General features: G+C 30.5%; 2 protein-coding genes across 2 annotated transcripts; one reads left to right on the plus strand and one right to left on the minus strand.

Moving 5' to 3' along the window:
- The first annotated feature begins 362 nt into the window (after window positions 1–362).
- LOC116766246 (uncharacterized) lies at window positions 363–11,647 on the plus strand. Its single transcript, XM_032656039.2, has 4 exons — window positions 363–602; window positions 7,819–10,768; window positions 10,844–10,905; window positions 11,160–11,647. The coding sequence occupies exons 1-4, from the start codon at window positions 588–590 to the stop codon at window positions 11,184–11,186; spliced, it is 3,054 nt and encodes a 1,017-aa protein (XP_032511930.2). The 5' UTR covers window positions 363–587; the 3' UTR covers window positions 11,187–11,647.
- LOC116766389 (uncharacterized) lies at window positions 11,500–23,322 on the minus strand. Its single transcript, XM_061522897.1, has 13 exons — window positions 23,213–23,322; window positions 21,378–21,479; window positions 20,004–20,130; window positions 19,201–19,344; window positions 17,578–19,119; window positions 17,309–17,500; window positions 17,091–17,230; window positions 15,382–15,498; window positions 14,304–14,574; window positions 13,884–14,225; window positions 13,198–13,794; window positions 12,299–12,490; window positions 11,500–11,778 (listed from the first exon to the last, which is right to left on the minus strand). Exons 1-13 carry the CDS (start codon window positions 23,270–23,272, stop codon window positions 11,639–11,641), a joined length of 3,966 nt encoding a protein of 1,321 aa, XP_061378881.1. The 5' UTR covers window positions 23,273–23,322; the 3' UTR covers window positions 11,500–11,638.
- Between the last annotated feature and the right edge of the window lie 1,862 nt (window positions 23,323–25,184).

Raw genomic sequence — 25,184 nt, forward strand, 5'->3', positions numbered from 1 at the left:
AACTTAAATTGTGTATTTTGTATCTGCTAATTTCTAATTAAAATGTTACAGTTTAACATAAGAGTTAAATGATATACAGTTTCACGGTAACATACTCTGGAGTTGTTCACTAAACGAATCCACAATCGGGTTTCAAACAGATCTGTTACAACAGATGTATTAACTATTAAGTTAATAAAAATATTCTCATCAGTGGAAAGTTAATATATTAGTGGGTTCCAAATGGATTTATTCAAAGCGAATTGTTTGTACCACTACGTGACTGAGTTTACAAGTTGGAAGAATGTCTGTAAGCTTTTTGGGTCCGAATGGGAGTAGGGCCAAATGGGTCAGCAGGTACGCCACCCGCGTGCGCATCGGATAGCTCATTCACTTTTTGCCCACCTTTCGACTCACGCGCAGCCCATTGTCAGAGCATTTCTCTCGCGTGGGAACATTGTGCTTTACTAGCATACACCTTCCCAACTTGTATACAGAAACTCGTGTAGTGAGTGACAATCCAGTGAGTTTTGTGCTATGTAATGTTATCCCGATTTTTTTGAGTGATGTACTGTCATATACGGTGATTCTTATCATCAGATAAGGCAATGGAGGTCGTGCCGGTAAGCTTTTTTTCAACTATAAACTATATGTTATCTTTGTGTGTTTACCAACGTCGCCCTTTAAGGCACCTTTTTGATAAAGTTACGTCTTAAAAATTGTTCCTCTCAAATTTTATTTGAATATGACGAGTAATAAGAAATTTTATAAGAAATAGTAAAGATATATAAATACATTTGTTGCAAATAAAAAATAAGGAAAAGTACTAAAAAGTTAGAAATCTGATATTAAAAGAAAATTGTCTATAAAATCTTCTCAAAATTATTTTATTTTTTGCAATGAAAAGACGTTGAAATAAGAATTGTGTATAATTTAAACGAAAGTTCATTGCTACGTTAGTGTGAGAATTTTTTCGACAATTAACATTAAACCCAGACACAAGAATCGTTAAAAGAAAAATTTTCTAGAAATTTAAAAGATACATTTATTTTAAAGTTTTTAAAATAGATATAACCTTTTTAATTTTACTTTTCTCTTATGTTCAACTGCAGTGTGTGTTTTAATAATTAATTTTTTACATTTTTCTCTTTACATCCGACAGAAAAATAATGCTTAATAGTTAAAAATGTTAAGAAAGAACTCAAATTAAATAACAAAATACTGTTGTCTTTAAATGTGTCTATTTTTTTCTAATATTAAATTATTTCGTGACTAAAATTCAGTAAAGAAATATGTAATGGGCATATTAGAGAAATTTTAAAGTAATCTTAGTCAATTAAATTTTATGAGAGCTAAGTTAATTTGTTTTTGTTGCATGTTTTTTGTTTATGGCGTGAATCTATATTTTTTATATGAAGAAGAGGTCCGATATTATTTAGAGGCTATTAATATTTTTTGTCCCTTGTTCTAACAATCTTTAATTTTATAGAAATATTTCTAATGGTCCTTGATGCGGAAGAACATTTTATTTTATGGAAGAAGATCGTCAACGCTTTTTGTTAATATAAATGAACTTACGCAACACAATCACGGGAAAATTATCATAAGAAGTGACAGTTATACGACAAATAAAGTACATCACTTAGAAGATACCTTCTGTTAAACTTATCAACTTAGTGCTGTATGCTTCCCATAAGTCAAACTACTTACGAAGCGTTTCCATTCTATTCTTTTTCATTCATAAATCTTCGCACATTACATTATTCAAGTAGGCTATTGAATGAGAAACGGATAACTTCATATTTAGTGTGACTATGCGAATTCATTGTAAGCGAACTAGTCCCAAGATGTGGGTACACTTTTTTTTTAAATTACATTTGGCCTAACAGGCCCAAGTTTTATACAACGGATGTAATGGATTTTACATAATAACGAAAGTCTGCGATGATTTGACATTTCCTGAACGAAATTCAAATGATTGTATTTTGACACTGATGGGTGAAATTTTACAAGTATTTGTTTACAGCAAGCGTCGTATTTTACTGTGTTGTGTGTATTATATTCTATATTTGATAGAAAAAAATACCAAATAACGAATGTCAAAATGAAATCAGAACAAACCTAGATTCATATTCAGTTTAAACATTAGACTCGTTTTGTAGACGGCTAATGAAACCGAAGTTGTTCGAAATATGAAGTTATCATTTACAGATGCGTGCCAAGTTATCATTATTATGTAATGTATGTACGGAATTGGCGTACATTTTGTAACGACAAGCAATCCACATCCGCAAGTTTGTCTTTAATTATGTCGTGTATTTAAAAGAGATAATTGAATATATTTAGTATTTATATATATGTTCAAGCTATGTAATTAAATCAATAAGAATATTAAAGTAAAGTGTTAATAGACAGAATATAAACAAAAGAGGATTGCCGCTTGCGTGATCACTTTCAATTTCGGACCAAGTAGGCTAAAGATTTTATCGTCCGGGAAATATTACGACGGAATTTCTTCTCTAGATCACAACCGTGGCAGTTTTTTTTATAACACTATTGTTTTTTATTCGATGCCCATAAAAAAATTATTCATGACAAATTTGGGACAACGATATCTTTGTTTTACAATTTTGGAGTAATAAAAGTGAAATCAGAGTATAAATCCAAAAACGGTCAATGAAATCAATGGAGCGTCCGCAAATCGTGTGTCGATCATTGCCATCGTCACGACTACAAAACAATATCGTTCGTTAAAAACTGCTTTGTTTTAAACAATTGTTTTATATGAGAATGTTGAAGTCTGTGAAAGCTTTTTCTCACAGTCACTGAGGCACCAAGCCATCTCACGGGATTATTGTTTGCTTTTCGAAGATCATAGATCACGAGAATTCCGTCTTTAAATAACTCTAATATGCTTTCATCTATCTTATCGTTATTCTAACTCTATTTGGAAACAGACAGGGATTCTTAATTGACTGAAAAAATAATTATCAAGCACGAAAACTTAAAATATTTCGATAATAAATAAACGTGGTCAAAGATTATACGAGTTTTTTTGTTTATAAAAGATTTTTTTGAACTCTATTTTTTAATTAAACACATATAATTGTGTAGTTTGTAATTATTAGTGCAGAGTACGATAAATATCAAGCAATCGTGATATTACCTATGTATAGTAAACGTTACCGCGATCATTGAGATGAATAAGTCTCTCAATATACTTTTCCATTTAGTGCATTTATCGTTCTAATTAGCCAAAGAATAATTAAATTTTTTAACTATAAATAATAGTGTAAGACAATCGACACGATTATATTTATATACAGAATAAGATATTAAAATATATCAATAGAAATGTAAGTCATATTACTTTTAATAATAAATCTGTATTCTCAAATTTTAAATGATTAAATTAATGTACTTTTATATTTGGGTGTAGTATGAAGATGTTTCCATATTAATAAAGTGTTAGTTAAGATTCTTATGCAAAATGTCTTAGCAAAATCCATTGGTAATTTTTCAAGTTCCGTAATAATTCCTTTAATGTTGCTTTTATATCTGCTTTCCATTTTATATCTTGTAACTATGATGAGACTATTATAAGAATGAACCTTTCACCCTTCGGTCGTCTAAGATTCTTACACGCGACTAATGACACCCCATTAAATGTAATATGGCCATTCGTTTCATCACTTCTGGCATTTAGTTTTTTATGTCCTAGAAACCATGTCAAAAATGCTTTTAAATTATCTGTTTTCTGTCACAATTATCAAATTGTTAAGGTAAATGTAACTAAAGCTTTTATGCATCTTCAAGTTAAACATCTTGTTTTAACAATAATTAATAATTTGCATATTAACATTTCTTTCATCGGATTTAAATTTTAAATTGTTAAAATTAATATATTTTATAGTTATATTTTGATGTATATAAAAAATATATATATCTTTTAAATATGATTCCTATTTTCAGATTTAATTATCATAAAATTATAACTATACTAGTAAGAATTAAATCGTTTTTGACCGATACATTAATCATAAACGTAAGATGTACGTTTTCTTTGGTAATTTAAAGTTATAAATTATTGGTCAAAATATCTTTTATTCACCTAAAAAACCAAAAATTAAAAGTTAAAGATTTGAATGATGAATTCCAATAAAAATATTTACTCAAACATAAAAATTTGTATTCTCAGAAGGTAGGTAATATTCGGGTAACCTTTAATAGCCATTTTAAATGTAAGCTTCCAAAATTATTATCTTAAAAGATAACTGTTTCGTAGTATCATTTATTCCGGGCTGTTTGGTTTTTATAGCTAAATGTGCCTTGTTTGTTTTTTTTTTATATTTAAAAGATCTCAGTGCGTCCTCTCTAATATTTTAAAGAACTTTATTTTCATTTCCATATTATTTTCAGGTTCGTTCACAAGATTCGTTATTATTTTGGAAAAATTATTTTGTATGTAAGGTTTTATGGCGGCATTGATATTTAGTTCGCTATTTATTCGTAATATTGTATTATAAAAATGCTATGTTAATACTAACATTACCGATGCGAATGTTTATGACCATGGATGTGCAGGTGTTTGTTGTTGTTTGACGCAAAAAATACTTAGCGGATTTTGATAAAACTTTACAGCAATGTAACTTAAGTATCAAAATAAGACATAGGCTACAATTCATCGTTAGATCACTGTATAATAGTTGTGTTGTGACTTGTAGTAGATAGTTACGTGACACAAACTACTTGTGTCAGCCGGTTGGTTAAAACTTATTAATTTTAACACGCTGTATAAATTTTTTCCGAGTCCAATTGTTAAGCCCACAGGGACAAAATCGCGGGCAAAAACTTGTATGTCATAAATCATAAGTCATACAGGAAAAAGCAAATAAAATTGATGAAAATTACTACTCGTCTAATAAATATTAAACGTAAGAATTAGTTTGACATTAAACCGTCAGTACAAAGACCTTATTTTTTATTTAATATTGGTTTATAAAATATGTGGGATCTAAGAATATATCTGTTCATGTCTATTTAGAGAAAAATGTGTGCTGTGACATCCTTTGTTATTTGTAGGCTTTAAGTAGTGGCGTATCGTAGTGTTAACAGCTTAGCGTGACTAAATCTCTGTTTAAAGAGCTGATAGCGTCGACCTTATTTGAAAATATAACACTCAAAAAATTGTTCTGGCTGTAGTTATTAATTTAGCATTTCGTTAGAATAACTTGGTCCTCCATCTACTGTGTGAAAGATTTTCAAATGTGAAATTAATGTTATAACTAACTTATATAATGGCATAAATGTATATACAAAGTTTAAAAAATCGTCGAATAAAATTAATTTAATTAAAATTTATTTAGTGTATTTTTTAGTGAATTGTTTTATCAAATAGAAAACAATTTGTGAGCTTTATTTCAACAAATTTAATAGAATTTCTAATAAACACAGTTGTTGTTCGATAAGAATGTTAATTGGGCGTTAGCGCTGGTGAATGTTTGAGGCGCAAACATTTTATTTCCTTACTTCAATAAAATGTACGTATTAAAATGTCAAGATCCCGTTGATCATAAAATCTGAGACAATTACAGTTTGAACGTGGAAAAAGGATTTTAAAAGTTTAGGAATTGTGCATTACAGGTGTACTCAATCAAATAAATAAAAATTACGAACATGTCTGTGTTAGTGACACGCACACATGGGTAATGTCGACCTGAAGAGATAAGTAGATAGTCAGTACATGTATACCAACAACGATACTGTCATAGTCAAAGTTTATTTTATAATTAAATTGTTTCTTAAACGTGTTGCTTTATTATGCACACATGCTATATATTTAAAAAAAAATAAGGTAGTGAATCACATTCCCTTTCGTTAAATAGATACAGAATTTTCATTTGCAATTGGTGTTTCAACGACACCTGAGAATTATATACGGAAGTTTAAATGCATAGTTTAAATTAAAATAATAGGTGAATTTAAATACGTCCATTAAATAGATGTTACAATATCTCTCAAAAATGGAAAAACCTTGAATATTTTATTCATATAGTAAATTTTTATACCTCGTCGGTGACAAAAATGCTTGCGAGCGTTCTGATGTTAAGTGGTCACCGCAGCCAATGCATTACCAGACTGTAAATAAAGTTTTGTTACTGCTACATAAGAGAAACGTAAAATGATAATGACTGAACTCTACTTTCGCAGTTTAATAACAAATTTATATGCAGTACGTTAAAAATTGTGTAATATTTCGTGTGATGCATTGTTTATTGAGTAGATTTAAAGGCATTTCAATAATGTATTAGATGTTTCGCAATATGTTCAAGTTACGAGGAACGAATCATTTATTTGAAAGATGCGATCCACATATTAAATGCATTGAAAGCTATTTCTCTTTAAATACATACTAACAAAATAATATTGCCTTTATTTGTACAGTGGAAGTATTAGTGAAGTAATATATTAAGATTTTGGATTTTGTGATTATTATAGTTTAAAAATTAATTAACAATTTTTTTTAACTGAAATTACAGTAATGTACCACTGAAAAATATTAATTATTCATGTAATAATTAAGCAATGATTCTCTACATGATTTAAGTTCAATGCGAAAAGAGAAAAGTGCAAAGAATTCTAGTTCGTGTGAATCCAGTACAATAGCAATAATGTTTGCTTCACAATTTTCTAACTAATTACAAAATAACAGCTATTATAACGATCATTCTTAATAATTGGTTATCTTTTATATATCTTGGAAAATTTCAAATGAAAATTTTACCGTGAAACATTGTGTGAACCAGACGTCCAGTTTCATGTTAGATTAAATTGGGTATAGAGACTAATATATTTTTTGTAATTGAAAAATAAATAGCTTAAAAGACAGCATTTTCTGATTGGTCTATTATCATAGAAACTCAAACTTAATAAAATTAAATATAAAATGAATAAAATCTCTTGACATGTTTGTTAATTTAAGTTTTTTATGACATTGATCTTTGATCTATATGTATAAAAATGAATCACAAAATGTGTTGGTAAGCGCATCACTCAACAACGCCTGGACCAATTTGGCCAATTCTTTTTTTTAATGTTCGTTAAGGTTCAAGGATGGTTTTACAGCGAGGAAAATTCGAATAATTGCTGGAAAAACCCTAAAAACAGCCCTTTTCTTTTATGCAAACAACTACAAATACAAGCTACTACAACAAATACAAACGTTTTCTAACTAAAACGTAAAGAAAATTTGAACTTCATTGCTATTGTATAAAGTTCATATTAAATTACAAGCACTCATTGTTATTTAAACAATGTCGGTATGTTCCTAACGTCAGAGACAATTGCACTTTATTAGCGCTACACAAAGTTCAAGGTTAATTATATATATCAAAACAATGCGCGTGTTTGCGTTGGAGCACAGAATACATCGTTGGAGGATTTAATGTCGCATTCCGAAACTCAAAAAAATTGATTTGTCTACAGCAGGAGGATTTAACTGAAAGTTAAGAAATTAAAAAAAAATAATTAAACAACAACAAACTGTCCATGACGATTTGCCCGTGTAGTTGTTCGAAACCGAGACCAATAACTAACAGACGTACGGTAAAATAAAAAGTTTGTTAAATACAAAGTTTTTATAATTTTCAGAACATCTGTAAAACAACTGTACAAGAACTAATTTTATTTATACTTCGATTTTGTTATTTTTGCTATAGGCTGCTTTTTACCAACACACCACGCGGGCGAAGCGGCGGGCGGAAGCTAGTTTAATATATATTTAAAAACACATCTTTTATTCCTTGCAAACCAAGTGATAGTAATCTCGTTTCTTTTCAGATACTTACGGTTCTCCTCATAGCATTACTACCTTCATGTAAATGTGAACCAACTAATGGACACAATTATAATAATGGAAATGCTGCATCAAATTTCGGCGATGTATTGCGACCACCGCCACCACCGCTGCCGCCGATAGCGCCAGTACCATTTCACGGAGGAGTTGGAAGATTACAACGTCACAATAATGATCTGGGTTATTTGAACCAACCTCCTCCACCATCGTTACCACCGCCAACGATTGCTCCAGCCAAATTCAATTTCCCAGCTCCTTTTTATAAGCAGTATAATTTTAACTTTGTTCCTCCTCCACAACCTTTTACAACGACTCCATCGCCTACCATATTCCAAAAACTATCAGGATGGCTCTTCTCATCCCAACAAGTTTCTGATTCAGAGTCACCAATAAATGTAGCTCCATTAAAAAAGGACTGCAATCCCTGTAATGCTGTGCCATGGTTACCTGTAATAAGATATGGTTTAGATTCTGAAAAAGAACGTCAAAATATTAATCCTTCTTACGGATCGCCGCATTTATCAACTATTTCTGATTTGAATACGGTTAATAGTGTCCCTCAACCCTTTCAGTCCCAAAATCTTAACTTTAATCCCACAGGTACTCCTCATGCCATATATGGTCAACCACCTGTGTCCCATAATAAATATTTCAAAACACCGAGTTCCACTTACGGACCACCAAGTCCGACCCATATCGTTCCCGTTATAAACGAAAATCCTTTAAACACCCCATATCCTATACCTAGTAGTTCTCTTTATGATCTACCAAGTGTTTCTAATTTTCCGTCTTCATCCTATTTACCCAGTTCAACTTATACACTTGGGTCAACTTATAAACCTATTTCTTCTTCATATATATCTACATCTATCGTTCATGAGAATAAATTTTCTACCACAACTCATTACCCAATTGCCTTGGGATACAAACCAGAATTTTTCAATAAAAATGTACCTAATCAGAAACATATAAATAACATACGACAGTTGGATCTGTCTTTAGAACAACAATTACCAAAAGTTTCAAACCCCACCGGATTCAGAAACTCTTATGGCGAACCAATCGTTAATTCTTATGCTCTAGATATTCCAGTATCCGCTGCCGAATCTATAAAAGTTAATACTGAAGTTCATTCCAATGATACAACTAAATCTAATATTTCAAATGTTTCATTAGCCTTAGCAAATCCAGCGCCATTTAGTTTAAATAGAGGAAGGAATATTCACACATTGCAGCCGGTAGCATTACCCAATTTGAGCGTGTCACCACTTCCCCCAATATTTAATGCTCGCCCATTCCGGCCACTTCCTATAAAATATCCATATAATGTCATACAAGATAATCTCATTTCAAATAATTTAAACATCGATAAAAGTGTTCCCATTGCAGAATATACTCATTTAGAATATCCAACAACAATTATTCAATCCCCTGTAATAGACATAGACGCCTTAAAAAAAATAAACAACAGTAAAGGCTACAGAAATATAGAAAATAGTTATGTTATAGATGAAGTTCGTGATATATCCCCTCAAGCTTCCGAAGATCACACACATATATCAAAATCAAAACAAGAAGCTAGTTTTGAAAGTATTGGTCCTGATCTTAACAACGATTTATATGATGCCGGTATTCCACTGGAAATTATACAACCACCCGACTTTCCATACAACCATAAAGCTAGTTTCGCTGATTTACGGGGAGTCAAAGATGAAGACGTGGACAAATATCGTACTGAAAGTAATCTTCAGTATATAGATTCACCTTTGTTATATTTAAAACCGAGTGCACCACACAAAAATTACAAAAACTTTGGATTTACGACGTCAACTACAGAGAAAGGAGCAGATTATGAAATTTATGATGAGCATCCAACAACAGCTTCACCTGAACTACCCACGGTAACTTCTTCCTGGGATGAACAGAAACATTCGCTTGATAAGGAATCATCCTCGTCTATTGTTGCTCAGGAAAATGTAGGTAGACCTAAAATTATTCAAATTATTGTACCCTATACCACTGACAAAAGGCACGATAAAAATGAGAATATGTTACCTCATCAACAAAAATGGGTGTTAAATACTGAAAAAGAATATCAAGCTAGAAAAATTCATGATAACACTGAGAACTATTTCGAAACTGTTGCAACAGAAGGTTATACTAACCTTAATACAGTGACAGAAGAATCTGTGTCAACTGGTACGGAGCAATATAATAAAGCTAAAAGTAATGATATGTATGATGTCAAAGAGCCACCATTTGATATAATAAAGCTTCAACGTACTATAGACGATTGGACGGAGCAAGAATATTCCAATCTGTATGGAAGTTCACAGAGATCACGATCTAATGAAAAATATGCAAAACAGATACCCGATGAGTACTTTACAACGATAAATCCTGTAACTGGTTACGTAACGGACATGAATGGCGACAATTACGATCTATTTGATCACGAGGGTTCAAGTAGTATACAACATGCTGTAACTGATAATAAAACTAACATATTCGCAATTAATCGTAATGATTACAATACATTAGAAAAGAATAAAAATGTTCACCATAGTGCCAAAAACGATGAGATTGGACTCAAAAAAGGTTTTAATATTTACACAGTGTCATCAAATTTTAGAAGTACAACAAGCACAACCACTGCTGCGCCATGGGAGAAAATACAGACATCAATATCTCCTCTCACTAACGAAAAAGTGTATGTTGTGACGTCGAAACCATGGAGAGAAAACGTAACAAAAGAATCGAATCTAGACAAAATATATGACGAAAAACATACAGATGATACCATAGATACAGATGATTTACCATTCAAGTCACCTAGATTCTTTAACAGACCTTTATATGGTTTTACATCTGATGCCATCGACTTAGAAAAACTTGACTCACCATACGGTTATTCCAGCGGCTGGCACCGAAGAAGTAAGTTAATAACTATTTCAAGATTGTGCTGTTTATTTTTATATACGTAATTATTAACTATGTCTTCTGTTACAGTCAACAATTTAGGAAATGAAAGGGAGGAAGGAAATACTTCGGTAGAAGATGAATCTGATCTGGTATGAGATTTCTATTAATAAATTATTATTATCCATCAAGATCCAAATTTAGCAGTATAAAATATTGTTAATTTAAAAATAAACTTGTATGTAGTTTTTTACGGCTTTAGAAGATTAATTAAAGTATTCGAAGATTTTAACGATCTCAACGAATACGTAAACAATTTATTGTAGAACACATTCATTTGAAGATTATTTTTTTTATTACTATGATTTATTTTGGAAGAATATTCTAATCTTATTCTTTGTTTCAGATTCCCATAACTACGAAAGATACTTAGACGTCTTAAGTGAAATAATGTGATAGTAGGGGTGACACAATATCAAGAACAGACTGATGATAATTTTTAGTAAAATTGTAAACTCTTCTTTAATGTGTGTGCAAAATTTAAAGCACGTAAGGATGTATTCTTTTAAAATTTATCCATTTTGTATTAATTTTATTTTTGTACACCAAATTAGGCTATTTTTAGGCTATTTAATTTTTTTCATTTTGTGACATTTGAAGGTTATTACTGTTTGGTATCCAAAATGTAATTAGCCATTAAAAATTCTTATACTAAAGATAGGATTTTGTAAATAAACATTTGTAAATACTTAGTTCATAAGTCGTATAATTTAATATTTACTATATGTACAACTTAAGGTATGAACACAAAAACCTTATAAGACATAAGTGATGTTTGCTTTCGCAAGTAGGAACATTCATAAATATATATCTTTAATAAATGTGTTAAGAAGATTGCTCGTTAGTTTTATTCTTCAGCTTGGAGTACAAGAACTCGGCGCTCCACAAAACTACCGTAAGCATCGTCACGATGTTCAAAACTGTAATTGGTATTCTGTAGGATCCTGACAAGTCGCGTATCCGACCTGAAACATTAAAGCGAGTACATTTAAGAAAATAAGTAAAAACTAGGAGTGTACTTCCTAGTGGCCAAATTTAATAGTAACAGTTCAATAGTGATAGATTTTACGTAAAGATACCTCAAATAGGGTTGCGGATGTTATCATTATTTAATAACAATATTTTGTCCTTTCTAAAATGACACTTTATATCTCTTGGGGATTTTAGTAAGTGATAATAATTTTTATCAGTTTAATTAACTTGATATTTTTATTCATTTGTATGATAAGAAGGACTGATAAGAACTGCTTAGTAACGGGATATTCAAAGTTAGACATACATGCCTCGAATGCATTTTACTATCAATGTGTTGCTTTTCGTCAATTGATAAATTATATTGCGTAATATTTGTGGTCATTTCCATATTTAACTATTATAAGATATTAGCAACTCTTATTTGTTGTATATAAAAAAATCTTTCAACATTTCCATTTAATGGTAATTCATCTTTTCATCCTCATATAACTATATAGGAAGCATACACACCCAGAAGTGATCCGATAGTGATGATTATAACTCCATTGATGAACATCTGAATGCCGGAAGCGAAAGGCAGTCTTTCTAAAGGCACGTAACTTGGTATTATAATATTCATATACACGGTTCTGACGCCTTTGGTCACTCCCATAGCCAGAGCAACGAGTAACATACCGCTAAAAGATGTCGTGAATAACATTACTGAAATAATAACAATAATATGAATATATGTTTGTGTGTTTGATTGGTATTAATATGTGTAATTAAGTTATATTAGTAAATAGGTTACTGATAGCTTTGCTATAAAATTTTGTAACCGTTTTTAGTCGTAAATTTGTAATAATTGTTATCTTATCAAAAACAATGTGGATCTTGTAATCTTAGCTGCTGTTTCGCACTTATATAACGTTGAATATCATGAAAGGGAAAATGAAATGAAATAAACGCTATGAACAATCAATTCTATCAGGAATCTTATTTGTGAATTTTATGTTTCAAGACACTCATACTTCAATTAATGTGTTTGTAAATGTTTACTTGTAAACTTTAATTGCTTGTGATTACATACAAACGATTTTAATGTTTTAATCACAAAGTGTTTATATGTGATTCACATTGTTATAAGAGCAAAAAATTAAAAATATCCAGGTTTTAGATTTTCATATTAAACATTCAACTCTGCAATTATATATGTACTTTAATTAAGGTACTAACAGATCAATTGGTTTATATTTTTGAAAAGTTATTAATATTGACACATCATTTATAGACTGGAAACAAAATAATCTTTGGGGATTTAAATATAATGAAAATTCAATATGTATTGTAGGTAGCATAAATAGTATTGCCACTTACAAAACTAAAATGTTGAACGCTAAGATAATTAACTATATAATATTATCACTTACTTGTTCTTGTAAAGACGATTATGAGCAAGCTAACCAAATACATAACCCTTGGAGGTTTATTGCACCATTCACCTATAAACGGGGAGACCAGTCTGAATACTGTATCTGAGAATCCAACTACTGCCATTATTTTCGCAATATCGGAAGTATCGAATTTCAACATATCTTTCATGATAATAGGCAATAACAGAGAAAAATTTGTCTCCACACAAGAGGCGATCGACAAACCAAGAAGTATATTGACGAATATAGGATCTCTAAGGAGTGTAAGGTCAAAGAAATCGACAAATCTTTGGACCATAGTCTTTTTTATACCCTCTTTTTCCATTATATACTCATTAAAATCGATCTCTTTTTTTCGGGGCTGATCGATTTCTTTAAATATATTAATAGAGCTACTCAAATTAATTTCTTGAGATTCCCACCATTTATATCTAGAAGCAGCTAGAGGCGGATCTGAATCTACTTTTCTTATATCTGGATGAGATACAGCGTTTCTTGTATGAGGACCGTTTGTAGTTGATAAAGATCTGATTGAAGCACTTTTTGCCATACCATTTTTTAGATTTTCTTCTAAATGTCTTGATAATTCCGCATCTGTAAAACATTACGAGACAACAAAAAATATTTGTGATATGCTTTAAAGTTGTTTAAGTTTTTTTTAATGTATCTATCAGAACACTTACCTGAAAAACTTAATGGTTCAGTGCTGATCTGATCAACGTGATTTGAATCAACTTCGACGTTTAAAGGTACCATTGCTTCATCTTGAGGTGGGTCTTTTAAGTACCATTTTGCCGGTCTAAGTAAACACGCTCCTAATAATGAATGCAGGCAAATACCTCCTAAAATAAGTACAGCGTACCTCCAGCCGTAGGTATTCATAAGCAAACTCATAAGAAGCGGCATATATATTGCTCCTAGACCTGTAATGGACATGCCAACACCAATTGCACGACCTCTTTTCTCTTTAAAGAATGAATTTATTGCTAAAGAAAAGGCTGCCATGACTGCTGCAACTCCCATTGCTGTAACAGAATGGAAAAATATATATAAAATTACGCAATAAGCTAAAAATGTTTATCAATAATCAATAAAGTACATACAGTTTATTATGCTGTAAGAAAATATGAATATCCAGAAGTTGCTGGCAATAGAGGTCAGAATAAGCCCGGATGTAATCAATAAAGCACCGACGACTGCCACTTTTCTGTATCCAAAACGTCGAAGAACAGGGCCGCCGAAGAATGACAGCAGCATTCCGAAACCATGGTTTAGTATAATGACTAGAGTCCCTTGTGTTGCAGACAAACCTGTCTCGTCAAACGCTTCTTGAAAAATTAAACCAAAACCGGCAATTAAAGGGAGAACAACTACCTGAAACAAAATACATTTCGTATATTATTTGTTTAATAATGAATAAATTCGTATGTCAAACTTGTAGAGTCGTTTTTCATTTTAATAACACATTAATTTTATAGCTTTAAACTCTTGTATGCTATCTTGTTAAATAATATTTAACAGATTTAATACTATTGCAGATATGTACGTATCCAATGATGTCTTATATTAAGGAATCCCTTACAAAACTTAAGATACTAGCATAAAACCTCTTCCTTTAGTGGCATTTAATGTATTTAATTTTTTATTTTAAGTAAACAAACAGTTAATGCTTAAAATGAAGTTAAGACGAGAATTTAAGATTTTATGTGTATCTATATTAATAGTCATAATTTAGTTATTCTTTGGTTGTAATCGATTTAATCTATGGATTTAAATTAACGATGATGTTTGGCTCGACAATCAATGACCCCAATGAAGAGTAAGGTACATATACATATAAATCGTAATAAGCCTACGTTTGTTTGGCGTATCATTCTGGGTTAATTACATTAAATAAATAAATATTACACTTTTAAAAATTATGATGAAATTTTGATAATAATACTAAATTTATTAAGTGTTGTATGGAGTAAAATACACATAGACGCGTTTTTCCGTTTGATGTAAAATATAATTTACTTCATAGCATATAACATTAAGAAACTAAGTAAGACCAATTTTATTTTCTATATGAATAGACATTAAAGGCCAGAAGTTGTGACGACACGTGACCTCAATCAACAAAGATTGTCAAATTAAGGCGTTGAGTAATTTTTAAAACTAGCATTAGAAATTCCTTACATTGTTCAAGGCATAGGCGAAAGTGACAACCCATCCATAGCCCCCTTCAGGGGGCACTTTGTTCATAGACGGAGACATCGTCTCAAAACTCGATTTAAGCGTGAAATTTGTCACATCTCATGAAGATCTGTTTAATCCACTTTCACTGATACACTGACCACACCACTAAATCAACTAAACAAATATTGAGCCGTGAATTGACGTTGAATTGCCTAATTCAGTGCCGTATGTAAGCACAAAAGGAACAGCACTGACATATGTATATTATCGCACCGAATGAAATGTAGCTGTTATCAAATAACGTGTTCCCTAAAGATATTTACTCAATGTCTGCTAATAACAGATTATTTAGCTACGAATTGAGAGAGAGCGCGCGTCTGTAGGTATTTTATAATCGACTTATTGTTAAATGCCGTTCCTCTTAATTTACTTCATATTTATAATGTTACAAAATATTTTTATTTGTTTTACTTCACTTAATAAATGCGAGCAGCTATAATGAAATCTTCATATAAAGTGTCCGATAACTTGAGAACCATCTTATGTGCATTTACATTCGGAAATACTAATGAAAACCTCAATTTTGTTTGTTTTCAACTCTTATCTAAGAAAGATATTCGTGGAAAAATTAAAAACAAAGAGGAATGCTTATAATACCTTTAAAATATAAGATGCGTTTCTTTGAAGTTTTGATAATTCGCTAAGATTTGAATACCATTGGAAATAACACATTATTTATTAATATTTTTTATTATATATTATTAATATTTTTGTGATATTAGAATTTTGTTCTCGCGATAACTATCTTGTGACATTTTTATAGTTATTGATGAAAGCAATCAAAAAAGTAAATAAACATTTTACTTGATACGAAGTGCTATGCTAAACACATTCAAATTCTCAGCGAAAGCATAATAAGTGTCTACTTGATTTTTCATAACAATTAAGGCCCAAGAAACAGGTTACCGTAATATGTTATATTGGGGTCTAACACGGAATAATTAAAAAAGTATTGATAGTAATGTATCAAGAGCAAATAATGTATCAAGAGCAAAGATGAAATAGAGGTGACCTATGAAATAGACATTGTACGGACCAAATAAATTACCTAACATTCTTCATTATCTTTCGATGAAGAGGTTTTCATAAAAAAATATATAGATACTTAGGGTTTTAAAGTATTTGGACGAGAAGTAAATACTCCTATAATGGTAAACACTACAGGAATTGAAATAACCACAATGTTCACTTTTTACTATCATAAAAGCTTATATTGTTTCATTCATTTATTTTTAAATCGACAGACGAGAATTTAAGCATTTGTTTACGGCAGGCGCTTGATATATTTAACAAATATTCCAATTGTATTTCATGGAAATAATATATTTTGAGTAATATCGACTGCAATTTCAAAGAAAACTAGGATTTTTCCTTAATAAAAAACTTCCACCATCATTGCAAAAACTAAAAACACTTTATTAAACATTATCGACACACAATAAACAAAATAATGTATAAAAGGAGAAAACATTATCGCGACATAGCCAATGAAAGATAAAATTGCTACTGACAGTATAGCGACCTCAGCTTGAACTCTGTCAACATTAATTCACATAATTGGGTAGAGCTCGGTTATTTGTTCATTATTCACTTAAATTAATTATTCGACTATTTCAAAACGCCGTAAATTCAGTACCGACTGTAGGTCACACTTTCGTGAGTTCAGCTTCTTTTTTCAATCTTTTTGTTATGAAATATTTTTCTAGACCCCAGGAAATGGCCGTTAAATACGTAAATATGTTTAGGCAGTGAAGTGTGACTGCTGTAGATGCGTTGTCTTTGATCCAACCTGAAAGTAAAGGATAAGTAATATAGTTTTTGCTGATAGAATAATATGAAGCATACAATTCCAAAAAAACAATCATACCGACTACTGGTCCTAATGCGAGGTACACTATTCCAGCTGTCATCAGCTGTAAACCAGAAGCCCCTGGCAGTTTATGTAAAGGAACATGAGTAGGAATGACTAGCGCCATGAAGACCGTCCGAAGACCTTTACCAAAGCCTATGATAAAAGCCACTAGGATGATTACCGTATAATCCTGCCAATATGCCAATACTGCAATAATAAATTTTACATTTATTATATTGTGACTTAATTCAACATATTTATAGTCAGATTATTTATCAACTGACCAACTCTCCCCATCGCCATAGAAAGTACCCCAACGAGAAAGAATGTATTATTATCCCATCCAATCTTCCCGGCCACGAATGGCACACAAAACCTCACAGTTATGTCAACACCCGCTAACAATGACATGAAAAATGCAACTTGAGGTTTGCTCAATCCGAAATCACCCAAAATAAACGGAGTTAAGATTGAAAAGTTAAGTTCATTAAAACTTGCCAAGGTCACACCTAACATTAGATTTATGAAAGTAAAATCTTTGAGGAGATCTAAATCAAAAAATAGTGCTACTTTTTCACAAAAGGAAACTGGTACTTCCTCTTCTTCTTCTTCTTCTTCATATTTTTTCTTATCGTCTTTTTTATCATCAAAAGTGTCAGTAGCTACTGGAGCAGTCACAAGTATTTTATATTTATCTGCTGGCTTAGTATCTTCATTTTCTTTTAAATATTCTTCTAATTTTAAAGAGGCTTGTTTCAGAACTTCACTTTCGTAATTAAAGTTATTCGATTTCCGCCTATTTCGAGTGCGATATGATTGATTACTGTGGTTGTCTTTTAAATATTTGCGTTCCTCATTCTCTTCTGGGTTTTTAAATGATATGTTACTGTGATTGTCTTTATTATACTGTTCTCCATACTGTCCGTCCATTTTAAAAGATTTTATGCTTCTAGTCCCCACAAAGTGTTTTTCAGCTCTGTCAGCAATGATCTTAGCTTTTTCTGGATCTATATTTTCAACCACAACTTTTTCATCGGGCTTTAAATCTTGGGGAGCCTTGAGTGTCGGGCAGTCTTCTACTTCTGACTCGAGAATTTGAGTATTAATAGTTATTGAAGTTTTTCGTTTGGGTTTGTTACTTTGTTTTGTGTCTCTCTCCTGTGCTAAAGCTCCCAAATTTGCCGATGAGTTTTTCTTTGACTCGTTTAAATACAAAGTAGAAGATTTCCTAGATCGATCTTCTAGTAAATTCGACATGGACGTCTTTTTTGAATTTAATGTGGAATTTTTTGCTGATCCATCTCTAGACGAGATCTTACTTTTTGACTGCCTAGATTGACTGTAATAACCGTCATTTGCCCGTAACATCATAGGCACACCAGGGTCTGTTATTTCGTAACCTGGAGTCACGGGATCATCTTCATTATAAAGATATTGGCTTGAAAATAGGCTTAAATTCTTAATTTTAGAGACCTGGCTGAAATACCCACTTTCGTCTTTTTTATTATCATCAACCGTATTTGATTTGTGTTCTGTTTTTAATAACATTTCAGCATCTTTATCTTTTGGATCTCTTTGTTTTGTATGCCATTCTACTGGTTGTAGGAGAAGCGCACACGCAATGGAGTGTAATGAGAATCCACATAGAAGCAACATTGTTCCTGTCTCACCAAACATAGCAAATAACGCTGTAATGATATGAGGCCATAGAATAGGCCCCAGACCAGTAGCGGTCCAAGAAAGACCAGTTGCTAGCCGGCGTCTTTCCTTCCAGTAAGTATTTAAAGCTAGAGCATTGGCGGAACTACTGATGCCATAACCAGCTCCTGAAATAGTAGTGAAAAATAGTTGATTATTTGACATATTTTGCAAATACTAAAGTGTACTGTGTATTTATTTTCACTTACCGTACAGAATCGATATAGATATTAAATACGTCATGAAATTGTAAGAGAATGTAGTACAAAGCAATGATATAAAGACCACTATGGCCCCCGTCAAAGAAACTTGGCGGTAACTAAAAGTTTTGAATACCGGTCCATTCGCTAAACCTGGAAAAATAAATAATAAATTTATTTAAAATTGTTACATTATTATAATATTTACATGCTGTGTACTTTTATTTGTTTTTAAAAGGAGTCATTCAGAAGGGGAGAGTCGTTTTGATTGGTGATTCATTCTTTATAACACATAGGTATGTTTTGCTATAACACATTTAATTATAAAGGAAACGTCTTTGTCACATGTACGTGAAGGTAAAGTACTTTCCTCATAAGTTACTAGACTATGTTATACCAAAAATTTCTTAAAAACATTCATATTTATAAAACAATTCAACAAATTTATTTAACATTGTAAATTGTTTATATTTTCAAGATCCTGAGTTAAATGGCAGAATTGGATATAATTTAGTATAAAAGGTGACCAAATTATTTACGAGATACGTAATTAGAACAATAACTAGCTAGTTATCAGCTTTATTATATTGAACGTAGATAGATACACTATGCAATATAAGAAATACAACTAGTGCCGAACGAATGGGTGACGTTACCTTCGAAATGAGGTGATTGCTAGCATTCAAATTATTTATATTAATATGTTTTAAACTTATTATAATCTAATTTATTTAATAGCCTACATATCCTTGAGACAGTATAGATATCTTTGGGGTATGGTCTCAAAGTTACCATGCCATCGCGTCACGCACCGACGCATGAGTTGAGGGCGGAGTGCATGTTGATGATCGTAGTAGTCTCCGAACTGGTGATTGCCAACCTCGCAAACTTGTCTCGAAAGAGCAGACCGAACTGCTGTAAGGTTGGCAGCGCTGCTAGCTAAAAAGTGCAAAACGCATATTAATATCAGCCCTAGTTATATTAAATTAAATGATACATTACATTTATTGTTGTCTTGTATTGATAGGAATATTGGTCTTAAATGAGGTACAATACTAAAAATCTGTCAATAACATATATTAATAAGGTTTTATTCAAGTGATTATAAAAATATATTGATTTCATTAGTAAGGATTGTTATAGTTACAGTCCAGAATACTGTTTACTATAATCATATTTGTTGTTTACCCTAGACACAGACCTGCCAACAAAATTCTAATTAATTGAATACCTTAGATACTAGAAGTCCAAAATAAGACTATTTAAAATAAGTACATAACAACATTATTTTTATTGTTCTCGACCTAATTTATAATACAGATAAAAAATAATTATACGGCAACAATAAAACATCGAAATTGTAAGCACGGCGTGATCCTTGACTTTAATTTTTATCTCTTAAACATTAGACGTGATAATGTCGTGTCAAATTAACCTGAAACGAAATGAACTCGAAAACAAAGATAACATTATATTTCTTCCTGATTTTGAAACAATGACTCCATTGCCGTTTTTTTTTTAAATAAATTCCAATCGTTTAATATAAGCTAGAGAACACAATGCATAAAATAAAAAATTGCACAGTTTAATTAAATCATCTCAGACTCATTTAGTTTCTAAACGTACAAACTAACACTTTTATTGATTTTATTAGTTCACTAAGTAGATAATAATTGATAACGTTGATAACGGATTATACACGTTACTTATGAATGCATTTTATATCTACAGTTATAAATTAATAATATTGATGTCCTAACTCCTTACAAATCCATTTTATGAATTCAAGGCTGGTTCCAATAAGTCAAGAGAAAATTATTACTATACTATACAATATAATAAACAATTTGCAATATAACTTTATATAAACTTCAATATATTACATATTCAGTTTTTAAATTATTAAATATTTATAATACTAAAAATAATTATAATTAAAAGCTTATAATTTTTAAATGATCTTTTCTGAAATTGTTTCATTTATTTCACAACCTCCATATAATATACTTTTATGATCGCAGTAATTGAAAATGTTTAGTTTACGTAGTTTGAAAAACACATACTTTTCATCCAATACAAACATGTATTGTATGAAAAGTGAGTCGAAGCGTTTTGTTACATCGGCATGTTTATAAATACATGACGTTTATGTTAAGTTAATAAATATAATAAAAAAATAAACTTACATTAGACAACCCAGCTGCTACAACTATCATCCAACCCCAGCCTCCATCAGGGGGTGTGAAGTCGTCACTTCTTTTAGAATTCAACTGTTTTGACTTCATTCTCTGAAACACGGTTACAAGGTTCTAGTTGTAATTTGTCAGTGAAGACGAAGATTATTTTTATAATAAATTCACGTACGACCATCACAAAGAGCGACACGATTAAAAATGATAAATGTTGTTTGGAAATATAAAATAAATGGGACGAATGCTTGATAAAACATAGTCACTTTTAGTTACAAGAGGTGCTCGTCGCTAAGGTTAGTCATGTGAGCCGGTATTGATGAATAATGCTGATTTCATAAAACATAACATACTAGCTTAGGACTCGTGTAGAAATACGTCTGTTAAAATAAGTAACAAGCAATATTATTAAAAAAAAAATAACATCCACATTAAATGTATAAAAATAATCTCCTATTTTTATCAAAAACATTTTATATATTTAAAATTTAGACGACTGCTTTATATTATAACGTATTTCGTAAACAGATAAAGACAAAATAAAATATAAACAAAGTAAAGAATTAAGCGGGGTCCCTTATCAGGGGCCCTATTAACAAATTATAATGAGTTTTTCTAACATTACTAACGAGCTTTTCATAGCTAATACGTTGACAAAACAATTACAAAAGTGAGTAAGATTTTGTATCCTCATGCCACGTGCATCTGTTTCTAATAATGACGTGAATAGTACTAGTTTACGTGTAACGTTAAAGGCGGTTCTATTATTAATGTCTATATGAACACTAACGAACAACTGGTGCCAGCATCGCTTCATGGCATTAGTTTTGTTATTGGTAAAAATTACAAGAAATCTTTTAACCCATTTCTGATATAGAATAACCGTTCCTCATTTATTAACTTGTTCGTGAACTTTCTATTGGTGGTAGAGCCTAGCTGTGGTCAGTCACTACAGCTCGAACATAGGCTGGCTCGACCGGGGAAGTACCACCCTCTCACAGAACATCGGAGTGAAGCAGTCTTTAATGGCTGCTTTTTGGGCGATGAGTGAGAGAGCTGGTTGCCCTTTTCCTATTCCCACCCCTTCCTGCCATTTCCTTATTAACTAAATTTGCGTTAAAAGACCAAGATTTTATTGTGTATAGATTTTAATTTCCTCCGTTTGTGTAAAGTACTGACTATATTCTTCCAATGTGTCGTATGTATTAGTCATGTCTAGTATGTATGTATTACTCAGTCTTACAATTAGGGAAATAAAATCAGTGTTAAATTGCAAATTACTTAAAATCGTTAAAATTACTTACGTAACTTCAAACTTAGGGATCTTTTCAAACGGTATCATTTCTTTTAATACATACAATATATATCTAATTTATTTATATAGCTGTTATGTTCCGAAAAGATCAGTATTTTTGTTTAAATCTGAAATTTATTTCAGCCTTTTTTTGTTTAATAATATGGTAAGAGTAAGCGACTTTAATAAATTTCTTTTTAATAAAAGTGTAAAGGAAATTTCGTTTATCATGATTATTACAAGGCCATGTTTCATTAAAAAAATATAATTGTAGTAAAAATCATTGTCTTATATATTTTGTTGAATTTGTCTTAATTGTCTCAACACAGTGATTTTTGTATGCCCCTTATATTTCGTATTTGTTTTATATAGGTATATTTTAACATATTGAAAAGGATGAATATATACCCTTCTGTAAAATACAACTACAGTATTCAAATACTCTTCATATGAATAACATGATTATAGGTAATTGATATATATATATATATATATATATATATATATATATAATTTATACATTAGATGAAAAACTCACCGATATCTGATTTTTAGATAAATTAACCGGTAATTCGTTGGGGTTATCTTTCGATTTCATATTAAATAATTTTCTGCTATCGGACACTTGTGACGTATTTTTTTATGGTTTTGACATAAATCAAACTCAGTTTTTTTTTTTGTTATGAGGTCCAATACATTTATAATGAGGATATAATAATAAATAATACAAGATTTAATATTGAATATGTAATATATTAATCGTTGTAAATAGCGTTAATAAATAATTTGATTAATATGTACTTACAGTTAATCAACATCACCTTAAAATGCGATGTGAGTACAGCACTTCCGACAATGCCTGATACCACACTGGCGAATAAACGTAGTTATTAATTATAATTACCACTATAAAAATACTATTGCTGCCATAAAGCAATATACTTATTAGTATCGTATCAGTATTATCTTATGAAAATACTAAATTTAATAAATACTATATCTGTATATAACATAGCAGCATAGTATAACATTATTATAATATTTTTCAGGTTAAAATAATAGTAATAGTAGAGGATCCGTGCTAAAATCGTTCTTCACCGAATTCCTTACCAGACAAAAATGATGTTTTAGAGAACAAGATAATTTTCTAAATATGTTTAGATTAAGCAACCCTTTTGGAAATTGTCATTATTATTTTTAGATAAATTAAAAAAAAAGTTTTTCTTCTCTAAAACATAACTTTTGTCTGGTTAGGAGTTCGGTGAAGGACGATTTTAGTACGGATCTTAGACTATAATACTCATTACTGTACTCCATTATAATAAAATAAAGACGCTAAAGAGAAAACTGTATACAAAGAACGGTATTACATCTAAACATAGATCTGTGCCTGGCAAGTAAATTAGCCATTCACAATATCAACTTTGTTATTGTCTTAGATGTTCTGTTGTATTTTAATTTATTACACACTTACTATTTAGTCTCACCAATTACAAATAATAGAGCCATGTCTGATTTATAAAATTATTAAGTTTATTTAAAACCATTTACATTATTGTTTTAACAATAACTGTACATCTTTAATATTGTTAGTTATTATCCAATTGTGATGAAGCAAAATGGTTTGTTAGCATGGCTAAGATTTAGTAGTAAGGTAATTTTTAAACAATATTTTCAGGTTTAACTTATATCTAGTTGGCGAAATGTAAACATTATTTGTTACTTACCACGGTTCTATAAATGGTATTTATAACGACTTTTTAAATCTATATTTTATCCAGTGATTAAACTCAAATTAATATTTTTGCATTTTTTGTGCAAATTTTAAAAGAGTTTAGGTAATTAATGTAGCTTTGTCCAAAAACATTATTAAATAAAATGCTTAGGTTTCTCTAATATTTCATTATATTTATGTTAATATCATAAGCTGGAATATCATAAATATTTAAGGGCCTTTTACAAATGAGATTTATCGAAAAATTGTAACCCTTAAACACGTAATAACTATTTTATTACGACAGGCGCTATTTCTCTAAACTCTTACATAAATATTGAATACCTTTGTATATCAATATGTTAATATATTCTTATAATACACTCCATTACTGTATCTGTTGATATTCTTATCTGATAAACACAGCTGATTATACCGGATAAAGTTTATGAAAAAAATGTTGATTTGAAACGAAAAGTAACAAAAATTAAATATTGAAAGGAAAAGAAAAATAGGCCTTTATGGCAAATATTATTTGGGTTTATTGCCAATAATATATCGTGTAGTTTTAATTCAAAAGCTTAGTTTTATTTACAAGTGATTATATAATACAGTATGCATATTATGTATGAACTTTAAAAGAAATTCTGGTTTTTAAACTGTTCAATTCAATATAAAGTTAACAGTTAAACATTGATGGAATTCATACGGAACGAAACTGACATATATGATATATGTACATATATGTGAGGAATTATATAAAGATTTACTTAGGTATTGCCATACAAGTTGTCAA

This window comes from Danaus plexippus, chromosome 15 (assembly GCF_018135715.1).
Source record: "Danaus plexippus chromosome 15, MEX_DaPlex, whole genome shotgun sequence".
In the NCBI taxonomy this organism is placed as follows: domain Eukaryota; kingdom Metazoa; phylum Arthropoda; class Insecta; order Lepidoptera; family Nymphalidae; genus Danaus; species Danaus plexippus.